Here is a 22,896-nt window from a genome sequence, read left to right on the forward strand (position 1 = left end):
CATAGTGGGGGGGGATTGAGAAAGCCAAATACACATAGTGGTTGTAGCTGCCATTACTGCAGCTGGGGGGCAGCAAGCAAGGTGGGGAGGAGGAAGAAAGGATGCTAAATGGCTGGAAAATATTGTTTCATTGGTCATGCACTCTTGATGCAAAGGCTTTACTGCTATGCAGCATACGGCATTTGCCATACAGATTGACACGGTGGCTTTTTAAAGCGAGAAGGTTTCAGGCATTGGGTTACGCATTTAATCTGTGGAAAACTCTTTCTAAATACTTTACCACAATGTTACAGTGACCCGGCTCTCTTTGAGATATAAGAAATGGCAGTATTCCAGATTTCTCTTAAATCCTCTATGAATTTCCTGAAAACATTTGCATACTTGCAGTTTCTCCAGTCTGACTTATTTCAAATTAATTACTGCAAACTGGAACTTTGCTGCGGTCCTTATTATATGGTGGGAAATAATACCTAATGGGAATAAAAATGTGTTGTTTTTATTTTAAAACTTTTCAGTTTTTGGAACTTCTTTTCAGTAAGAAAATTAACAAATATATTGTTTTAAAATTGTCTACTGCTGCTCCATTACAATGACGTCACTGCCAAAACAAAATATTACCAAGTATATTTGGTTAAGTTTCTTGGGCAAATATCTTAGTACACTTGAAGTATGATAAAACTAACTTACAAGTAATTTTTCCATCAAGAGATTGAGATTCCTTTAAAAGCTCCTTAGTATTGAAAAAAAAAGTGCTTGTTTCAAGTGCTTACAGATATTTGGACTAGAAACTAGACAAAAATATACACAAGGATTTTGTGTTTTTTGCTGTCTTTTGTGCTAAAAAACAGAAAACATTTCTTTTGACCAAACTTAGACTTGTCTCTGACAAATAGAATCAGAAAAACTAAATAAAAACCAGAGAAACGATTTATTGCCAAATTCTTCCTTGATATTTCTTTTCACTTAAAATAAATACAGTAAAGATATCACATTAACAGCTACAATTAAATGCATTTAAGTGTGGTGGATTAATTTAATCCCCCAACATACCATTTGTGGCAAGACAAAACCTAGACAGTACTCTTTAAGATGTCAATAAAATTTATTTAGCAAAAGATCAGAATTTTTCATATTTTTTATATAATTTTGTGCTATGGATACTTCTCAGTTTTTATGCTGGTTCAGTCAATAGCGAGTTGGTTGTGGTTATGGCTGAAAATGGGTAACAGACATTCTTACATACTTTCTGTGGGTTTCCTTTGCACTTTGTGCTGCCCAATAATGTAACTGATTTCCAACATTTTTTTAATTTAACAGATGGAAAAAATGGCATGTGGTTCCTCCATGCCATTCCTGCCAGAACTGACGCTGCTTCTCAACATTTACTCTCACCACAATGACTGAATGTTTCACATTTTCACCTGCAGAATGTGAATACTCATGAATATGTGGTTCAAACTACATTCTGAAAAGAATATGCATTATTATGTTTGTTGACACCCTTCACTTCTGCTAAAAAAATAAATCTAACTGCAGATCAAAAAGTTAATAAATGACTTCCAGCTTTCCTGGAGAATAAGGGAGGCTAAAAAAAAAAAACAAAGCTCATTGTTAAACAACATTATGTATTTGAAATATGATTGTACTGCACAAAAAGCTACATTTACTTTTTAGTCATTAGACTTTTCAAGACAGCTGATAATTTTGGAAGTTGCAGTGTATCGTATCAGAAAACTGGGGATCTTCACTGCGATTAACGTAATGCTTTAGTGTGCACAACACACACTAATCAAGCTAAAATTAAACTTTTGAGCATTTTCTCCCCTTACAAACTCACTCCTGAGTTGTGCTTTGCCTTCCCCGGTGTGAAGGTGCAAACGTAGCAGAAGCTGTGGGGTCTTAAACAGCAAAGAACACCCAGCTCTAAACAGGAAGTGAAGTTCACCGCTTTGTTTACAGTGTGCCCCTGACCTCCGACCCCAATCATGGCGCGTGTTATGACAACTGAAAACAACAGGGGCGCCACATGTGTCTGACACTGCAGGCCTTGTGACTTGTCTGTTCTTTTGGAACTTTGTGTGGATGGAAAAAGGATCAAGAAATCTTCTTTTGGGAACCTTACAGTTTTTATTTTCTTTTATTATCAGCTTTCTTTTTTTTTTTCCTAGCTAAAGCTCCAGCTGGTGAGAATCTGTGGAGAGCCCCTCCAGAATTTAACTTTTGTTTTTAGACATGTAACACCACATCGGTAATAAAGATGCAAAAGCAATATTAGTTTTTCGCAAGCAGATTGTTGTAAAACATCATGTATGACACATTTGCTGTTTAGTATCCTAACTCTACTGGTGTGTTCGGCAAAAGACAAAAAAAAAAGGGGGGAGGAGAGGGAAGCAGCTAAGCATCTGCCATCTACAAGCATCTAAATGACAAAAAAAACTGATATATCCCACACAACATCCAGGGTTTGCTGTCATCTGTGCTTTTAAAGAGAAAAAGCTTAGACATATACAGAAATAATTTACCTCAAGCTCAAACATAATGAAGGCTACTTGCAGACAGACATGCATACTGCAAAAGTGCAAACTCAAACTCACCATGATTTCATCCTGCAGTAAAACCCCAGAGGGGGGTGGGGGGGGGTGAGGGGGGCAGAAAGAGAAAAAAACAATTAGAAGAATCATAAAGCGCTGTGAAAAAAGTATTTTACTCTTTTGCTTTGTTCTTTGTCCAAGTTTTGAGTCAACAAACAATTTTATTATTTGGACAAAGATGAATAAAATATATTTAGTAAAGGGGATAAACATAAACAAACCAATGTGGCCCAATGTGAAGAAGTTATTGACACCAAAAACCTAATAAAACGCTGTAGAAAAAACTCCTATCAAGTATTTTTGATCCACTTTTATTTTCAGAATTGTTGTAATTCATCACTGATTCCTCACCTTTCTGAACATCAAGGGTCTGTTTAATATCATGCCATCGCATCACAAATGACTTTAAGTTCAGACTTTGACTAGACTACCGCCAGAACATTCATTCTGGCCTGGTGTTAGAGCCAGCACTAGCCAAATGCCTCTGAGCTTCAGATATTTTACTTCAGGATTGTCACATAGAGAGCAGAATTCAAGGTTCATGAATAGTACTCCGACCCAGGACCAGCAAAATACCACCACCAGGTTTTTTGTAAATTTCTTTTTCTGGAAGGCTGTAAATAGATGTTCACCTTTTAAAAATGTCCATTTTTTTTTTCTCGAAGACCACAGAATATTTTCACGTAGGTCTTTGGGTTCATCAAGATGTTTTTGGCAAGTGGAGAGGGACTTGATGTTCTTTTTTGGTTAGCACTGGTTTACGTCATGGAGCTCCATTTATTGTTGAATCTTAAACAGTGATCTTAATTTAAGTAAGATGTCTGCAGTGTTTCAGATGTTCTCATTTCTTTTGTGACCTTCTGCATGAATCAGCGATGCAGTCTTGAAGTCATTTTGGTGCCCCACTTCTGGGAAGATTTTCCACTGTGCCACATTTTATCTTTCTGTTATTAATATATCTCACTTTGTCTCTCTGGTGCCGTAGGAATGGACTCTTCCATGTTTTTGAATTACTTTAGTCCGGGTCATGCTTTTTTCTTCTCTTTTTTTTCCTTTATGAGCTCTTTATGTGAACTTCATCTGGTCGTGCAGGTTTTGTTTGAATGGTTTCTTGATTGTAAAAGTCTGGCAGTGATCTGGCAGTGACCTGGGTGTGGTTAGTGTGACTACACTCTGTTTTCCAACAGAGATTACTCACAGCTAATTCAGAATTTAACTGGGAGTTTGCAACTTTTCACATCGGGACAGAATATTTTGGGAGAGCTTTAATTCTCCAATAAAAAATAAACCAATCGCTTGAAAACTACTGATAGTGTGTGCCCAGGTTTAACGGGGTCTGTAAAAAAATAAATGTTGTTTGATGATTTAAAACCTTTAAGTGAGACAAACATAAAATTGGCAAGCAAATTAAGTCACTGACGTCAAAGGACAGATGTAAAAATTTATTTTTAGGAAGGCACTTAAAAATACAAGGTGCCCTGACCGGGGTTTGAACCCACAACCTTCTTGCCGTGGGGCGACAAAGCTGACGACTGCTCCACTGTGCAGCCCGAAACAAATATGAGTCTGATATTTCCCATCAAAGTTCACATGTGCTGACAGCTTTGGCTTTCACCAAAGAGCCAAGAAAGTTTGACGCTCTTACAACTGTTGCACATTACCATCCAATATGTACTACAGACGACTGCTGCTTTGCGGAGGAATCGGAAAGTTGCCCGTGGTAACAAAATACTGTTAAGCTGTGCAAAATTTAACATGGGAAGAGACATTGAGCTGAGTGCTGACAGAAGGAAGCCTGAAGGGAAACTGCTTTCAGTCCTCTGGTTGCCGTCCAACAGATCAAACACATTTTATTGAATTCAGTCCTATGTTATGGTTATCATGAAGCTCAAACGTCTAACTTTTCCTTGGAAACCAATGTTTCCAATCAATGAATATTGATTGGGGGATATGAAAGTGGGCATTTCTGATCGTGGCACCTGATTTCCAGCCGTCTTCTTCTTGTTCATTTGATTGATCCTCTGCTGAGCGCTGTAAAACAAAAAGAAGCAAGAATAAGCCCGGTAAACAATCCCACGACTTGAGGCAAGACGTCTTAGCAAAATACTAATAAAAAACACTCACTTTGCAAATCCAATGAAGTCTTCATGGTTTGTATTCATGTAGGACAATTCAATATCAATCAGCAACAGCACCTGCATAGACAGGCGGACAGGAAACTGTCAGAAATGATGCTTTACTCTGGTATCTAGTGAAGACATTTTCCAGGTTTACCATAAGAAACATGGATTTCTGATGACATTTTGATGTATTATTTAAAATGCAGTTAGGGTTAAATCAATTAACATCCAGACAACAATGAATTAAAGCTTTGTCACAATATTTTTGTTACATTTGTGATGAAAATAGCAAACATTGGTACTGCTATCTTTCAATATCACTGCTCCATCAGAGAAGAATAAAGACAGATTTAAGGTCAAATAGCTTACTTCAAAAACATTAAGGAACTCAATTCTACTGCTCATAGCACATTACAATTAGTAATGTTTAAATTGTAAAAACAGTAGTTATTGAGAACTGTATGAACCCAACATAAGAAAAAAAAAAATCAAATAATCGTTTTCAGTTTTTTCAGTTTTTGGGTTTGCAAACCTATCAGTTGTATATTTTATTCTTATGACAATGATGTTTTTCTTTGATAAAAATGATCATCATGATGAAGTACATTTCTGCATAAATGTACAGTGATGTCACAGTGATGGAGGTTTTAATTCCTGTTAAGACGAAGCTGCTACGTTCCACTGTTGCTACATGCTTTCTCAACATGGTGGAATTGCTGGAAAGTAAATGACTTGATGTAATTTGTTGATAACTTGTTGTGAATTTGTGCTGCACAAATAAGCTGACTTGAAACCTAATTGCAAACTCACAGCGGACCAAGGCACAAACTATATCAAAATTAGCGCGATATTCAAGAGGAAACTAGATATCTAGATTGATTTTTTTTTTTTTTATCACATTTAAATTTCACTGTTAACAAAGGATATGTTTTGATTAAAACTTTGCCTTCTCTGCATTCCTCCCAGTTGCAGCTCTGGAGTATTTCCAGTTGTGAAAACAAAACTCACATATTCTCTTGATTTGCAATCTGTCTGTACAGGCACAATTTAGATTAAGTCTAATTCAAATTTACCAAGCTTCCTCTAACTTTAAAAGAAAAAGTTTAAACTTCCCATTAAATAGGGTCTGATGGCTGCAGTTTCAGCCACACAAAATATAGTAATATTTACCAAACATCACACTGGTAAAGTACAGTATTATTTACTCTACTGTGCTTTTATTTTGCTTTCTTAAAGTAACTAATTTATTCACAGAGCAACACATTAATTCACAGAGCAACAATTAATTGGTTTTGGTTTAGAAATTATTTATTTCCATAAACACATAACCCATTATTTGAAAATAAGTGGTGAGTGTTAATTTACACTGTTATGAGTGTAAAACTTGATTAAACCCTTGTTTTTTCTTTACGAGTTTCCTTAGTGGCAGCTGGTTCAGTCCCTTGGCTGACGAACTAAGAGGTGGAAAAGGAGTGGAGCGAGCCTGCAAATAAACTCACACAAAAACTCATGGGGGGAAATGAGATTGGCTTACATTAGTTTCAGGTTGGGTTTTTATGTGTTTACTCCTTTTGATCAGTCGACATTTAAGTTTCTCTCTGTCTCGATTTGGAAGGTCAGTTTGTTCGAGTTGGTGTTGTTTTGTTGCCAGTTCTTTCAGTAGTTTGGTTACTTTTCCCTCTTTTATGGGCCCATAAACTTGTTGTTTTTTGTAGTCCAGCCAGGTTTGTTTCCAAGGTGAATTAACCCCGCCCCTTTTTTTTCTCTATGTTAACCTGTGCCTGACTGCATCAGTGCTTCGCCCCTCGCATAGGGACATAGAAGACCATGATTATCTTTTGTCTCATCAAATAACACATTAAGCTTGATATAAATGTACTGAAAAGGTGAATGTGTCAGTAATTATTCGCATCACAGAGGTAAATAAGCAGTAAGGCATTATGTTTGGTTTGTTTATTTGAGCCTTACCTGATCCTTGGTGCGGTTTTCTCTGTCTCTGATGTGCTGAGTGACGATTCTCTCCATCTCTTCTCTCAGCATGGGATACTGGGCCAGCTGTGAGCAAAGAAACCAACAGGTAGGCAGCAAATAAACACACACAGTCAGACGTCAACATACAAGCCCGTACTAAGACACATAATTACACATTCAGCTTCACTGAAACAACACCTTAAAAATCTAGTGTGTTCTGAGGGTTCTGGGGTTTGCCACACACTCTGCTCTTATCCTGACATGCTCTGTGGAAATTTGTTAGATTGAATTTCAACTCCTGAATATCTATTTTGTCGCCAACATGGGGAATACGGACAAGAGCAGAATCTGTGATATTACCACACAAAAGACAGAATAAACAATGTTCCTGGCAGAAAAGCTTCCTCTTCCCAGCACACCGCGGGTCTTTTTCCATGAGCTCATTGTAAACCCACAAACACAGACGTTGGTGGGCCTCCAATGTGACACGAACACATTTGCCGAAGTGTGAGGAAAGAAGAAGAATCAAAACCAAAAGGAATCAAAGTAATCATGGTGCAAAAGAAAAGAAAAGAAGGATCACTGTTTCTGTTCAAGTTACAATGCGTCTTTTAGTGTCTGTCTAATGCTTTGATGGACTGAGGGGTGAGTCAGTGGACCACTCTTTGGTCCACAGGCTGAATTACTGCTTCCTGTGTCCAATTACATCACGGATGATGAGACCACAAGCTGGGAAAAAATGGGTCTGAAAATTTCAAACTATGGTGCCATTAAAGGTTGAACTATGACCTTGTAAGAGTTTGAAACAGATGATGAGTGACCATTTCTTTAAGGCCAGTTTGTCACGCATTTCCTCTGTCTACATGTTACAGCTGCCTGTAAGAAGTTAGGGCTGGCAATAATAAAATTACTCTTCTGTGTAGCACCGAAAGACAACTGGAACTTGCTCTGCATGAATATTTGAGGTTTTCTGAATTTCTAATCACTCCATTTTTATTTGAGGGAGATTTCCCTTGTCCAAATTGGAGGCTTAAGGATACGAGTTGTAATTCATTCAGAGGGCAGCTGTGAGTTAAAAATGTCCTTTTTGGTCCATCATGAATGGAAATGTATCTGATGTGAAGGATTTTATGGTTTTTGAAGCTTTCGCAATCACAACATAAGGAGAAAACTTTAAAGCTTTTACAAATGCAAAGCCAGCAGAAGACTCTGACTCACCCAAATTAAAGGGAAACATGACGCATTGCAGCTTGAAGTCAGATACAGGGTTTTAGAAACCAAATGTGTTTGCTGTCTTAAAAAACTGCATCAGAAACACATCACAGACATAAATTGGGCAATTTTTTTTTCTGTAAAAATATAGGCATACTGTAAGATTGGCATGCAATGCAAGGAGTCCAGGGACAGAAGGGACGAGACAGGAAGGAAGATCTTAAACTGGTCCCTTTGTGGATTTCTCTAAACATTGTGTATTTAAATATAGAATCAATACGTATTCAATCAAGATAAACATCTGACAGAGCAGAGAAATCCCAAAGAGGTCACGCTTATAGAAAGCAGCAGGTTTTATAGGTGTGGAGAATAAAGAGGATGAAATGGAGAATAAAGAAAAGAGAATTAAATAGACGCTCAGAGCGTGCCAGTTAGTCAGTGAGTGATCCAAAATAAAACAAAACAACAACGGTTCAGTGTATTTAACCAAACTTACGAAGACAGAAAAACACAAACCTGTTTCCAAAAAAGTTGCCACGCAAAATATATTACATATATTTATTCCAAAACTCTGCATCAGGGCAACAAGAAAAAGCTAAACTTTGTCATCCCCAAAATACAGGAGACCTGCAAAGCTGAGCTACAGTCATTAAAACATAACTTCATGATCTGAACAAAAATTATTTGACCTAAGAGATAATTGGAGAATAAAAAGGATTATCTGCATCACTTCCACTTTTATAGCCAGTCCAACTGTTTCAATAGTGAATGCAGATACACAAATTTAACTTAATCACGTTAGAGCATCATCTTTAAATGCATTTGAAGTATTTGTGTAAACAATCTGATCTCCAGCTGAATCAGGCATGCAACTGATTTTTGGGCTTAAAATTCTTCAGTCCAAACATTACAACTTAGAGATGCAATGTAAGCCACACATATTCTCCTCCACTGCTTTAGAATGTATGCAAGTGCTACCAAAATGCTGCAGCAATAACACAATAATAACAGTTGTTAATGTTATGCCACACTATGCAGACGCTCTGTTTGCACTGATGACGTTCCTCTCAAATTAAATCTGAGCTCTGTCTTCCTCCATCTCTGCTGTGCTTCAGCATTGCCTCCAAACAATCTACTTGACTATTTTGATGTCATCACTAATATTTGCATTTTGCACTGTTGAGAGAGAGCACATTTTCATCTATAAAACCAGATTCACTGTCATAAAATGTCTAAATATTGTGTTGAAGCAGCCTAGTTTCTGAATGCAATGAATGTCTATATTTTTATTTCAAACTTTAGGCTAATACAGCTACCAGATATGAACTTTTATATTTAGTTACATTTAGGTTAGTGTTTTAGCTTTTTTGGAAACAAGGTTAAATAATTATAACCAAAATAAATGAAAAGGTTTCTAGACATTAAGAGATGAAATAATAAATCTAGTTATCTATTACATGCATTTAATAAGCTGAAAAACTAGGGTCAATAACTTAGAGTTGGAGACAAATGACTACAAAAATATACTTAAAATCCCAATTAAACGGTATAAGGATAGACTGATATTTGCTGGGCAAATCTTAAATCTGCTTCCCCTTCAATGTCAGTAAAATCTTTACTATTTCTTCTTTCCATTACTTTTTCCAAGCTAATTTATGTAAATGATATAATTTAAATACATAAGCCCTAGACATAGTGAACTCTTATTACTCCTGTGTTATCCATTGATTTATAAACTCCCCATCCTAAAGATTATATGATTAGGTATTGATTAAGTAAAAAAAAAAAACTTATTGATTTTCATCTTCTTATGGACTCACACTTGTGTCAGTATATGGGTGATATTAATGGCACTTTGCTATTATGTCATTAATCGCCAAATGTGATACTTTATTATTATTGCTTTAGTAAATAAGAGATATTTGATGCAAGTTAAAATGACATTTTCTCAAGGAATTATGAACAAGCAAATTATAAACCAGCTCCATTATAGCTCTATTTGCTGAAAATATTCAACATCCATTGATTTGTTCTTGCAACTAAGCATTGACACAATTCAAATTTTTACATTATAATTGCTTTGTGGAAATGCTTGATTTGGCAATTTGTACTTTGCATTTACTAAATACAAAGCCTCTATTGATTTACTTTAAATCAAAGTAACATTAGCTAAAACATCTCCAGCCATCAGTCTACCCATACCTGTTAGCTTAACAGAGATACTCAAAGTGTCTTCTATTGGCTTTGCCATATTACCTTGTGACTACACTTCTGAATGGTGGAGGTGAGTTCGCTCACTACCATATCTATACACTTCAGTGTGGGCTCCTTCAGCTTTTGGATCTGCTTTTTCACTATGGCCTCAAAGGCCAGGTCAGGGGTGAATAACCCCGTCCTGTTGGGAAAAGCAGGCGGCACGAGAGAGGGAGAAAACGGGACGAAAACCAAAACAGACCAAGAGAAAAGAGCGAGTGAAGGCACCAAATAAAAGGTTGAGACAGGAGACAATTAAAGGTTGAATGATAGAAAAATAAAAATGAAAGCGGGGAACATAAAAAAAGAGACAGTAAAATGAAGGTAGAGAAGACACAAGAGATTGGAAATGGGAAAAGACAAGAACGAAATTGGGGGTGTTGGAAGGACAAACAGCACAGAAGGAAGAAACTGCGAGTGAGACATTTGGTTTTCCCTGAAGCCATTCTAAAACAGGACAGTGCTGGAGTCTCTCTCTACGAGAAAAGAGGAAACAGAAAGAGAAAGACCAGAGAAATAGTTAGAAATAGAGAGATCCCCCAGCTTGAACAACTCCGCCAGCCAAAACTCAAAGCAACACACAGCAAGACTGCAGATGTGCACCTGGACTTTCAGCCAAGACATCCCCTCACCCAAAGCGTTGACCCTTTCTCCTCCCATCCTCTGTGTCCTGCGACTTTCAGCTGGAGCCAAATCCTAACATATATTTCTAAAGTTCTCCAAGTGGTTGCAGGCCTGTTGAAATCATTTGGTCACGGTGGATCCATTTGGATAAAGACTTTTGCTCATTGCTCTTGGCCTACTTCTGAGGCATGCCAAAGAGCCGCTAGGCCATAACCTTTCATGGCTGCAGGTGCACGGCTGCAGTCCCACACACGTGAAAGTTTGGAAGCTGACGTCATCCGAGATGGTTGCGGGACAACTTACATCCTTCAACTTACATCCTTCAAGCAAGGCCAATTAATAAAACTGAAAATTAACAAAAAAGAAAACCTGATAGAGATTCATCTTGAGATTACGTAGCTTTGCCTTGTCAACAACCATATTCTGATGACTTTCAGCTTCCACACTGGATTTCTTTTCACAGCACAACCATCAACCATAGGCAGCCTGTCCAGTCAAACCCGTCTGAAGCAGTACAACAGGCAGGCAGGTACACAGCAGCCCACCCTGCCTCTCCAAGCGCCCCCCTCGCTGTCCAACAAATGACAAGGGCTGGAGGTAGCTAGGTGGTTACAGCCACAGGGAGTGAACGACTGAGGGATGAGGGTTGAAAGCAAGACTGAAACATGTGCTAACCACTGTTTGTTTTGGGGTTTTTTTTACCTTCTTGGTACACTGCCTAACTGTATTGACTAGCTCAGAAATGACCATGTCCACACATTTGGTGCAAGGTTCTTTAATCTTCCCAATCTGCCTTTTCACAATGGTCTCAAAGGCCATGTCCGGGGTGAAGAGGCCAGTTCTGTCCAACACGGAGAGAACAAGCCACAGGAGGGCCAAAAAAACGACAGAAAGGTGTTGAAAATAGGAGAGAAAGGAAGACACAAGGAGGGTTGGGTGGAGAAAATAATGTTAATTTTCAAGATTTACTCTCCATTTCGGTCACCAAGCATAATCACACACAACTTTAGAAGAGTAGAAGAGAAATTAAGCAAAAGACAAAGATCTTTTTACTTCCTATACTAGTACTGCCTTATTGAAAATTGATTGGTGCCATTTCACTAAGTGGATATTTCTAGAGATTTAGCAGATTATTACAATATTAGCGTTGGATTAATACAATAAGTGGAACCTTTCACATTTCCTTTTTGGTTTTTGTACTACATTAAAAATATAAGACACAACAAAAATGGTGAGAAAATATAATTTAAATATAATCCAGTTAGATTCTTGCAACCATTTGGCAGCACATTGCCAATATTTAATAATCCAGATCATGACTGGTTATGGCAAACAAGATAAAATAGACTGTTGCACAATATCAACAATTTTTAATGCTTTGAGGTGTTTTTTTATGAGAAAAAAGAAAAAGCCTTGAGAAATCACCTGACCTGCCATAAACTAAAACCAGCTGGTTAGAAATTCAAACATACAGTCTTTTTTCTGGTCAGTGAACCCCCCACAACAAAATGCTAACAGACTGTGGCAGCAGCAACACTTTTTGCACTGTTATTTCTTCAAGATATAAATATGAATGCTATGAATTAGCTTGTACCCGTATGTGTGAAGTCTTAAGAAAGGAAATCAGAATAACATGGAGGCATGTTGGCTCATTATTCAGGCTGCCACTTCTAAAACATGGGGTGAAACCTCAACAGATAACAGGAAGGTTATCAAGATCACACCAAAGTTACTCCTTCTCATCATTTGAGTTTTAAATGTTAGTCAACATTGCAGTACATTTAGATACACATAATTTGAGAGAAAGTACCTGGACCCTCGAACATTGATTAGAATTAGGATGTTGGATATTGTCATCTTTTTGATATTGAATGGTTTTTAATTGATTTTCCGTTTTCTGATCTTACTCAGTAACTTGGTGCCTTCAACAGGAAGGCTTTCAGTGAGAAAATCTGAGAAACATGCCTTCCTGAACTGACGAAAAACATTTCGAAACCTCTCTTTTTTGTGGTTTTTGTATTTCAATAACTCGCACCTTCTAAATGTAGTTTTTTTTTTAAAGAATGTGGCAGCTGGTTGGCTCCAGGTTTACCGAGATGATGCCCATAACATATACTGATCAAATGCTGCTGGGTTTTACCAACCAGGCAGACACCAGCATGAATCTGTGAGCACATGAAATGTCCAAACTTGAAGGTGTCTTTTAATCACTAACCGATTTCCAAACTCCCATATTTGAGTGTATTTTGATATCAGCTGGAGGCAGAGCAATTTATTTTAAGAGGTCTTGGCTCAAAGTGCAGCAGCTTTTAGAACAGGCAGTACTAATTGACAGAAAGAGATTGAGGGAGGTTAAGTGAGGAAGGACAGAGGAATATGTTGAAAGGCGGACGTGCCTGATTCCATGAATGTTCTTGATTGCGTAGCTGATTTCCTTGCGGAGTTCTTTCTCATCAAACTCCATCTGAAAAACAGGCGGAGAGGAAATTAAACATACACACACACACAGTAGATTCTGGCAAACATGGGGCAGACATCACAGGAGTTCATCTATTAACCTTCAAGCATCTGTTTTTAATATATTTGACCAAATATTTCTTCTTTATTTAGTGCAACGCCACATTTATTACCTGCATTCCTGAAGCTAAACGTTTTCTTCGGAAACTCTCTCAATAAACGCATAAAACATGATGATGAATCACTCGAGGCTTCCTGGATTTTCTGTCCACCCTCTGGTTAGGAAGCAACCTGTTCTGTCCTCGGTGGGAAACCCACTGGGAAGTTTTATGCTGCCTCAGTCGACTACAGTGAGTTTTATATCCACAGAGGGAGGTTGAGAGAGGATGCAAGAGAGAGCTGGAAAACCGGGAGGAAAAGGCGAGGTGGAAACGATCTGGCTATGTAAAAGAAAGGAAGTGAGGGACAGGTACGTAGAGGGGATATTTGAGTCACAACCATCATTCGTCAGATGGATGGTTTAACGTCTCATAGCAGGAAATCCACAGGTTTATTTAGATTGGCATTGCTCAAATGGTGGGGAAAGTCCTGCTCTTGTGCCTGCGTGGTCTTTGCCATGATTTACTGACACACTAAAGGGAACTGAGCAGTCATTGATGTTATTATTTCCACACTTGCTTTTCCTGCTGTGAACATTCAGATTTTACCTGATGTAACAGATGTTTTTCATTTTTATTATTTTTTTTTAGGCCACCGGGTTCAAAAACATTCCCAGACAGGTCAATAAAAGGGTATTTAAAAATCCTTGCACAGTCAAAATAGTCTTGACCTTTTTGCAACAGACATGTACCAGCTAGGAAAGAAAGATTCATAGGAACAAGTATCATTTTATCAAGTTGGTTCAAATCTAATGCGAAATATTCATAACAAATTTTTACATTTCACTATCTGAGTCTGTGGCTACATCCAACTTCAGGTTTTTGTGTTCTGTGTGTGTTTTTTGCAACTATCGCTGCTTATTTTCATGAGCACACCTCATGAAAAAGTCAAGCGGGTTACAGGGGAGTTGCAGCAATAATAAACAGCTCTCTTGGGAAATTTATAAATACAAAAGCAGATGCTCATATACTACCATATAATTAAACTGCATCAAACCTCCCATTCCCAAGACACTTCCACCACCTTCGTTAGCCCTCCAGCACCCGAAAAGACAAAAAGTCACATCATAAAATATAAAAGGAACAAAGTATTCTGTCTCATACATGAACCAAAGGTCTCAAGAAATTATGAAATCACATTGGCAAGATATTCAAATTTCCCTTGCAAGGTATAGCATATACAGGACTGACAGCTTCCTTCCTAAGTTTGAACCTCTGTAATTTTATTTATTCATTAATTTTTGCTTTGTTGGCCATGTGGTGATGAATAAGCCATTTTGACAGTTTATAGCAAAGTTTACTCAGAAAGCAATCCTTGGAAAGCTGTTGTGATGAGCATCAAAAACCCTCAAATGTGTGAAAAGTTTTCCAAGACGTGGGAGGAAGATGCAGCACTAATGTAACACCTAAAAAGTTGGTTGAGATTACATTTTGTTTTGCTCTCCCCCCCCCCTCCCCCCCCACTTTTCCTTACCATCTTGCTGTATTCTACTAAGCGATCACAGTGAACAAAAAACTGCTATGAACTGAGAAGCATTGAACCAACTCTGAGGTAGCGGAGGCTGGAACAAAAATTTAGAAATGAATTTTAATATTCATGTTTTGTGTACAAGCTAAAAATTGGAACATTATAATTAATAGAGAGTTTGTCAGGCTTCAGAGAGTGACAATTTGTTTCTTTGGGTAAAAACAAAATGTGTGAGCTGAGACATGAGTTTGCTCCCCAACTTCTAATAAAGGGGAATAAAAAAAAAATCACAAAAGAAACACAAATTTGTTATTGCAATGATTCAGTGCAATAACTAAACGCATTGAATTATTTTAATCATCAATGTACCCCATAAACTAAGGCTGTAATTATGAGATTTTTTTTTTTTTAAACTGTTGTACAAAGAGATTAATTTATATGATTTGGAATAAAAGGGGGGAAAAAACAGATGGGGAAAAAACATGAGTCTGGAAAATGAGACCATAAAAATCCAGCTTTAACAGATTTGTATAAAATTATTTACAATGTAGTTTTACAATATTAAACAAATGTTGCAGATAAGTTTCCATTTAACACCCTGGATCTTGATGTCATTATTTATTTATTTATTTATTTATTTTTGCATCATAAAAATGGAGCGCCATACATCCTGGCATAAATTCATAAATACATAAATTTGTGATCTTAAAATAAAAAGAAACAAGTGGAAGTTATTTATTCTGAAAGCATTATTGGTCCATATTGTCGCATGCATGCTCTTTGTAGAGCACCCACCTTGACCAGTTCGAAGGGGAAGCGCTCGTGAAAGATGCGATTGATCCTCGCGCCACCCGACAGCTCGGCCGTGTCGATCTGGTCTCCGGAGCCCTCGATGCACTTCTCAAAGTCCACTGAAAACTGCTGCACCATTCTGCAAGAAGATATGGACGCAAGCATCAGCAAGCATCCACCTACCTCAAGTTCGACATTAAATCTGTTCGTCTGCTTACTGCAGGAGAGCCTTTGTTTTGCGGGACGGATCATCAGGCCTGAAGTTCTTGTACTCCTCCACCTCCTTCTCTATGGAGAGGAGCTGACTCTGCAGCTTTGCCCGCAGACCCGGCAGGGTGTCCCGGATGTGGTTGGTCAGTTGCTGTGCAAGTTGAAAGGTCACCGTTATCAATTTTAGGGATGTGGGGGTAAAATGAGAAACAGCATAAAGCAACACCCTTTCCCCCACCTGATTAAGGACTTTCTGGAGGTAGGGCGTGCCCATGCGTTCAGCCAGGTGTCTGTACGCAGGGTGGGTGAGGAAGAACTTCCTCTCAGCAGCAATAGCAGCATTAATATCCTTCTTTCCATCGATGTCCTTCTGGCTTCTGTTAACCACACCGATGTAACCTGGATGCAAAATATCGGCCTGAGTCTAAAAGGTCGAGATTTACAACAGGAGGAGCTGATCCAGGTAATTTTAGGACTTCCTTAAATTCGAGACAAGACAAAATAAGAAGAAGAATCTTGGATTATTCTTTAGCCAACAAGTGGATCTAACTGATTCAGACGTGTTTCATGATGGAAGCCTGAGTGCGACACAAAAATGTTATTACAAACTAAAAGATTTACATTTGTCCTTTGCCATGTTTTGCAGACAAGCAGGAGAAGAAATGGAGAAAAAAAAACGCAGGAGAAAAGGATCCCATTTCATCTCCAATTAAGTTTCCTGATCCTTCACTCTGGTAAAAGTCATTTCATGCTCCATAACTAATGCAAATCCGAGCCAGCGGCCTTGTAAATCCGAACATCCACGACATTAGACGGAGAGCAGGCTGGAAAAACAAGGAACATGAAAATATTTAAAAACACATGCCTGAGGTCTGACCAAGAGTCAGTGGAAAAGAAAAGACTGAATCAGCAACAACAAAAACCCACAAGATAGATACAAGATCTTTTCAACAGGGAGATTTTCCCCTTTTCTTAAAAAAAAAACAAAAAAACTCTCTCTGCTCCAACTACATGACTTGATTTATTTATTTTTTAACTCAGATCTGATTTATTTCTGTCTCTCCTCTCATTCCCTCACCCCAGCAGTCTTCAGTTTTTTTTCCCCCCCCTTTCCTTCTTGACCTGGCTTTGAATATTCCTGCCTTTCTACCACAAGAGGGAAACAATGTGTTACTGCGCTGCCCTGAGGTGGGGAAAAGAAGTGTGTTTATTTGTGGGCCCTCACCCCTGCGCAGGGGAAGCAGCTTGTTTTCCAGGATGTCTTTAGCGTCTGTCCCTTCGTCCATCAAGTCCAGCTTGGTGATCACCCCTATGGTCCTCATACCTACAGTTTGTAAACAGATTGAGCAGAAATACATTTAAGAAACGCAACTTGATCACATGAATGCTCTCAATTAAGGGTATGGAAGATGTTTATGTTTCCAGATTTAAACCATGTCCAGTACGCTAAATATGTTTAGGATCCCTGACAATAACAACTATTCAAAACAACAAATACTTTGTGCTTAAATTTGTGAAGTTTACATTTTCTTTTAGTAAAAGCATTTGATTTTTTCTCCATTGTGTCAATGTCTGGGTTTGCTGGCATGCATGTCCTCACCCTGAGGGTCGACCTCTTTGGCAATTTTTAAAGCGTCAGAGTTGGCCAGATCAGAGTTGGCCGGGGAAACGGCCAACATGAGGCAGTTCTCCTTGGTCACAAACTGAAATAACATTTCTCTGATCTGAGCCTCGATGTCTGCAGGCTGGTCTCCGACCGGCACCTTGGTCATTCCCGGCAGGTCCACCAGCGTCAGGTTCAGCACTGTGAGAAGGAAAGGGAACAGAAGAGCTGAGATCAATCAAAACAAAATGGAAATTAGATCTTGATGAGGTAGAATTTATCAAACAGAGCCTCATAAAACATAATCAATCTATGTGTGATGCAGATATCAGACTTACCGTGAGGAGAGTAAACACGCAGGTTGATGGGCACGGGAGAGATGCCCTTATTGGCTCCCGTGATGCGGTCAGTCTCCGCCTCAATCTCTTGTCGCACCTCATCAAAATCTATGAATTTTTTGCCCTTGCAGTGGAGGAACTCTGCATATTCTGAGTTAGAATAAATAAAAAAAAGTCACATTAGTCAGTAGTAGAAGTGGATAAAGTTCTCCCTGCTTTCTGTTACCTCTTATCGTGTTTTTGGCTAAGTGAGTAAATCTTTTTTCATTTGACTTATGTTTTTAAGATTCACGTATTTCACCTGTAGGGCAGTTCACCAGCTGAAGAACCAAAGGTCGACGGGTCACGATGCCAGAACCACGAGGAAGGAAATCCCTGTAACACAAAAACAAAGAACATGTTTAATTACTAACGTAACACAAAAGGCAGAAAGACTAAAATTAAAGATTTTTTATTATTATTTATTTTCTTTTTAAATACTGTATAAGAGGTTGTGTCTTTATAACAATCAGGACATTTAGATGCCGTCTTGTGTGAAGTACACTGTTTTCTTTTGCTACTTATGCAACCTTGGTGTCAACTCGCCTAAAGCACTGTAGACTCTTCAGCCAGCTGGGAAGCCTCTTGTCATTCCCTGATGCGTGATTAAGGCACTGCTGAACATACATTTACTTCAGTTTTCTAAGAATATTGCTGCTGTGTTCTTTTCACATTGACTATGTATGTGCATATTTAAATACATAAATGTTTTAAACATTCTACTACATTACAAAGCCAAGCTGTGCAAAACAATCTGCCACCAAAGACAGGAAACTCTGAAATACACATTTCCAATGGCATACAAAAATACGCACGCATGTGTATGAAAAGCAGCTGTTTTAAATGTACTGTATAAAATCCATCTGTGTAATTTTATTAGTAAAACTACTTACAAATTAAAGTGACACATAATTAGTCACCTTTTCTGAAATATCTATCTAATATCTTTATTTTTGATATATTTTGTTAAAGACACTATACAACAGGGGCATGAAAAAGGAAGGAAAATTATATGATGTAAGAATTAATTTAATATATGTTATTCTGCTTCACCACAGTAAAGGAAATCCTTCTCTCTGGTAGCATTTCTGTGTCCCATCTGGTCCACCTGCCAGCAAGTTTTTCTGAGTGATGCTTCCCCCCCTTTCCTCCTAGTTGGACACATTTCACAGAGGACAGATGGTCTTCACTGCAGGTCTTCCTCTTACACACTTATTCCTCTTTAACTGGCAGCCGTCCTCCAATTAATGCGCAAAGCCACAAACAGGATTTTTGCATCTTTCTGTTTGCCCACAGAATAACACATTTGTCGCTCTCTAGCGTTACATAAATCCCTGATCATTTCAGTAATTCCTTCAGGAAAGCTTCCGCCCCCGTCAATGTCCTCCATTGTTAAATCTCCCGCAGAGACGTGGGAAATGAAACAAAAACACCCACACAATGCTTTCATCAAGGAGACGAGGGGACTAAAAATGATAAAACTAACCAAATAATATAAGACATAGATTGTTTTTTCATAGTTGACTCAACCTACTTTTGGAGAGCACTTAGCTGTTGTACAGTCATTAATCAATACCTGTCTCAATCCTCTTTCAGTCCTAATAGAGTCTCTGGTGTCTCCATTTACCATAACCGCTGCTGTAGAGACTCAAATCGCCTTCAGTTTAGCAGATTTGTGATTATGCTGCTGCAAATACTTTCCTTCTAGGCTTTTGAGAAATCCTTACATGTGGTGCCAGGATTTGTCTGCGTCTGTAGAGCTTTTCTTTAGGAAAAAATATGTTTCTTATCTCTGAGGTGGACGTGCAAAATCAGCCCCTAATCGTCTGTAGGTCATTAGGAGTTTCAGAAACAAGTTCTGTTTTGTACATTTCTTGTTTCTACAGATCTGGCAGTAAGGTGAGCAATGAAATTCAACTCAGCTGTCCAAAAATGTACTTATTCGAAGTCAATCCCTGATTTAACAAAGGAAGCAGGTAATTTTTCACATAGGGCTAAACTCTTTTGGAGTTAATTTGGAGAACAAATTCTATGAATCAGATCATCATTTCAAAACTGTATGTTGAATTTAGAACTGATATCTTTTTCTGATTTATTTCAAATCAGTTTGAAGCTCTGAAACATTGAAGTGTGATTAAAAAAAACTAGATATCCTGTATGGGAGCAAATGGTCTAAAGCAGCACTTTATTTGTAACTGTGGACAAATCTCTAGTAAAAGCCAGTAACTTATTGTTTTCTTTAGCTATCAATTAACTAAAGTGATGCACAGCAGTCTGTGTTTCTTTAAGTAGAATGGTCAGTTTTTTGTCTAGATTTAACAAGATTTTTAAAGCATACATTGTTTGTTATTATTATTTTTCTCAGGCAGCAACAGTTTTACAAATATAGTTGAAGAATTGTTGGGTTTATGCGTGTTCCTTTACGTCCTCTTTCTACTGTTGTATGTGAGACATATTTCTACATCTAATAACCTGAACCTAGCCCTCCTCTGCTGGTTGTATTATGTACATCACCTCACTTCCGATTCCAGACACGGTCGGACACTGAGCCTCGTCTAATCCTCCACTAATGCGTGGAGTATTACGAGTCCTGACAGCAATGAAGCAGCACAACAATGTGTGTGTTTTTTCCCCCCACGTGCTCTAAAATTTAAGGGAAGCTTCTGAAGTGATAAATACGTAATGCACATATACATACAGGATAAAGGTTGGTGGTAAAGACAGCTGCTCTCCTGGCGGCGGTCTGGTGGGAATTGAGGCTTAGGTCACATCCAATGGGGGAATGTATTGAAGGCAAGCAGAGATTAGTGCTAATCCCCTGTAGCGGTGCCTCAATAAATGATGTCCTCTCTCCCACTGTCTCTTAGTGAATGCTGTCTCATCCTATCTATATTAAATTCTGTTTCAACAGTTTCTCACAGCTAAAGCTACTTCTAAGACCGCAAAACAAAGAGCAGTGGCACATCTTACAACATCCATGAACTTTCTCAGAGGTTTCTAGGAAAAAATGCAAATGTTTAACTTGTGATTTTTACTTTCACAATCCTATCTATGCAAAAGTACTTATACAAGATAATTTTAGAAAGCATCTTCCCTTTAAATTTCCTTTGTTGGGGCAGCAGTATCAGAGCCAATGACTTAAAAAGGCTCAGAAAATGACTGACAAGCCTGGGCATCCTCTTCATTAGACTGCTTCACAACAACACAGTGTCTTCAGTCAGAGGCTTCTAGAGAACCGCTGTAATACAGACCACTGCAGGAGATTGCTCCTATCCACAGCCATCAACATCTACGACTCTTTGAGGAAGATATTGTGATATGAGTTGCAGAACAGAATTTAATATTTCAAAATTGAAATAAAGGTTTCGTACAAGAATGAGCTTCTTCAAATTTTCAAATTTAATGATTTATTAAAGCAGCATTTAACTCGGACAACAATTCTTGGAAAACAGAATAGGTTGAATATCTGTTCTCTTTTTAAACAGGGATCCTACGCCATGTCCTTTCGTCTGCATTAATAAAGACGGTATCCCTGCCCTAATATTAGACACAATAAAGTGTTTCATGCAGCTGCAGTTCACTGTCCTACTCCTCACTTCCAGGCCTCTGCCTCAGCATTATGTAACACAACACCATCTTCATAACATCAGCTTAATGTGGGGGTGGGAACGGTGATGGCAGCTGGGAGCGAGGAATCACAGGCTGTAGTTTTGCAGTGAGGTATTAGGTTGTGCAAGTCAGCAGGTTGGATAAGCCGTAAAAAACGCTGCAACATCATCCTCCTCAACTGTCTGCATCCCAGGAAAACATTTATCTGTGTAAAACTTGTTTTGTTTTTTTTTAACCTCAATTTTTGCCATATTATCAGTTTCTGTTGTAGCTCATCATTCCCTTCAATAGGAATTAGAAAAAGTGTTGTTGTGCACGAACATTTTGAATTGAATTAAAGAAACTAAAACTTTTTAACATTATTTATGTAAAATGTCAAAATAACTGGAAGCTGCAATAGTACGCAATTTTTGTTGGGTTTAGGAATTAGTAGAGAGAGAGAGAGAGGGAGAGAAAGAGAGAGAGAGCTGTCCGTGGTTCTGAAAGTAACTGAAACGTATGGAGTTTTATATGAGGCAAGCAGCATGTGAAAGTAATGGCTGGGATGGATGAAAGGTTCAGCAGACTAAATTTAATCCATTCTATAGACAAGAGAGAAATTATTATCCAATTATTAAATGCAACAGTTTCACTCAGAATCCTAGTGTCAGAAGATTTCCTCATTTTTACCCACAATGCAAGCTAAATATAGCTTTTGTTCTCATTTCAGAATTTACATTTTAATCTTAGCTTTTTAACAGTTTTTTAAAATTTCACTTTAGAATAATGAATCACTCCTCAAACTAAACAAAACTGACTTTCAACTCCGGGTCTTAATTGCTGCTCAGTTGCCGCAGCATGTGTTCGGCACAAGAGACCCGCTTTTGTCTGAGATAATTAGACTCTGGTGAGTTTAAAATACTAACTGGATGACAGTCCTAAAAGGAAGACAGTGGCTTTGCTCATCTTTTTATTAATGAAAAACAATATTATTTACAATCAAACCTGTGGTATTAGTGGGATGTTTGAAAAGACGTTTTTAAGTAAAGAAATGATTTCAGATATCTGCCTCATTGTTATTTTATGTATATTATTTAAATATATATGAACGACATTAGTAGGTTGGATCTGCATAATGATAATGACAATGATGGTAATGAGGATGATGTGTTCTTCTGTTAGAAATTGTAGATATTTTCTGCCAGCTTTGACAAGGACACTTCTGTATAAATAACAATACATCAAATAAAAAACTGGTGTTTTAATCACCTGATTAATTTACCATTGCAGTGCCAATATGTATTCCATTGAGCATAAAGCAAAAGCAAATCAAATATTTACTAGAATAACAAATAATGCAGATTGTTCTGAACAGAGATAAACTCCCCCATCTAATTCAGACCAATTAAACTATTGAGATATGATTTGATCCAACTGAGCCGAATATAAATGAGCAGCTATAAAAGGCTGGG

The 22,896-nt window shown here is 38.0% G+C and overlaps 1 protein-coding gene across 8 annotated transcripts in view; it reads right to left on the reverse strand.

Annotated features, from left to right (window-relative positions):
- dnm1a (dynamin 1a) overlaps positions 1-22,896 on the reverse strand; it is a 47,015-nt gene that overhangs the window by 20,867 nt on the left and 3,252 nt on the right. For 4 of the 8 annotated variants that reach the window (XM_044144114.1, XM_044144108.1, XM_044144110.1 and 1 more), the window contains exons 2-14: positions 18,099-18,172; positions 17,798-17,947; positions 17,457-17,660; positions 17,082-17,180; positions 16,095-16,255; positions 15,865-16,007; positions 15,650-15,785; positions 13,168-13,235; positions 10,151-10,289; positions 6,680-6,766; positions 4,716-4,786; positions 4,571-4,622; positions 2,595-2,606 (exon numbers count right to left, since the gene is read on the reverse strand). In XM_044144114.1, the coding sequence (XP_044000049.1) occupies positions 2,595-2,606; positions 4,571-4,622; positions 4,716-4,786; positions 6,680-6,766; positions 10,151-10,289; positions 13,168-13,235; positions 15,650-15,785; positions 15,865-16,007; positions 16,095-16,255; positions 17,082-17,180; positions 17,457-17,660; positions 17,798-17,947; positions 18,099-18,172 (1,396 nt within the window). Of the gene's footprint in view, positions 1-2,594; positions 2,607-4,570; positions 4,623-4,715; positions 4,787-6,679; positions 6,767-10,150; positions 10,290-11,473; positions 11,613-13,167; positions 13,236-15,649; positions 15,786-15,864; positions 16,008-16,094; positions 16,256-17,081; positions 17,181-17,456; positions 17,661-17,797; positions 17,948-18,098; positions 18,173-22,896 lie in introns of all 8 variants that reach the window. The other 4 variants (XM_044144113.1, XM_044144107.1, XM_044144109.1 and 1 more) reach the window with 1 other exon arrangement.

This window comes from Gambusia affinis, linkage group LG17, assembly GCF_019740435.1.
Source record: "Gambusia affinis linkage group LG17, SWU_Gaff_1.0, whole genome shotgun sequence".
In the NCBI taxonomy this organism is placed as follows: Eukaryota; Metazoa; Chordata; class Actinopteri; order Cyprinodontiformes; family Poeciliidae; genus Gambusia; species Gambusia affinis.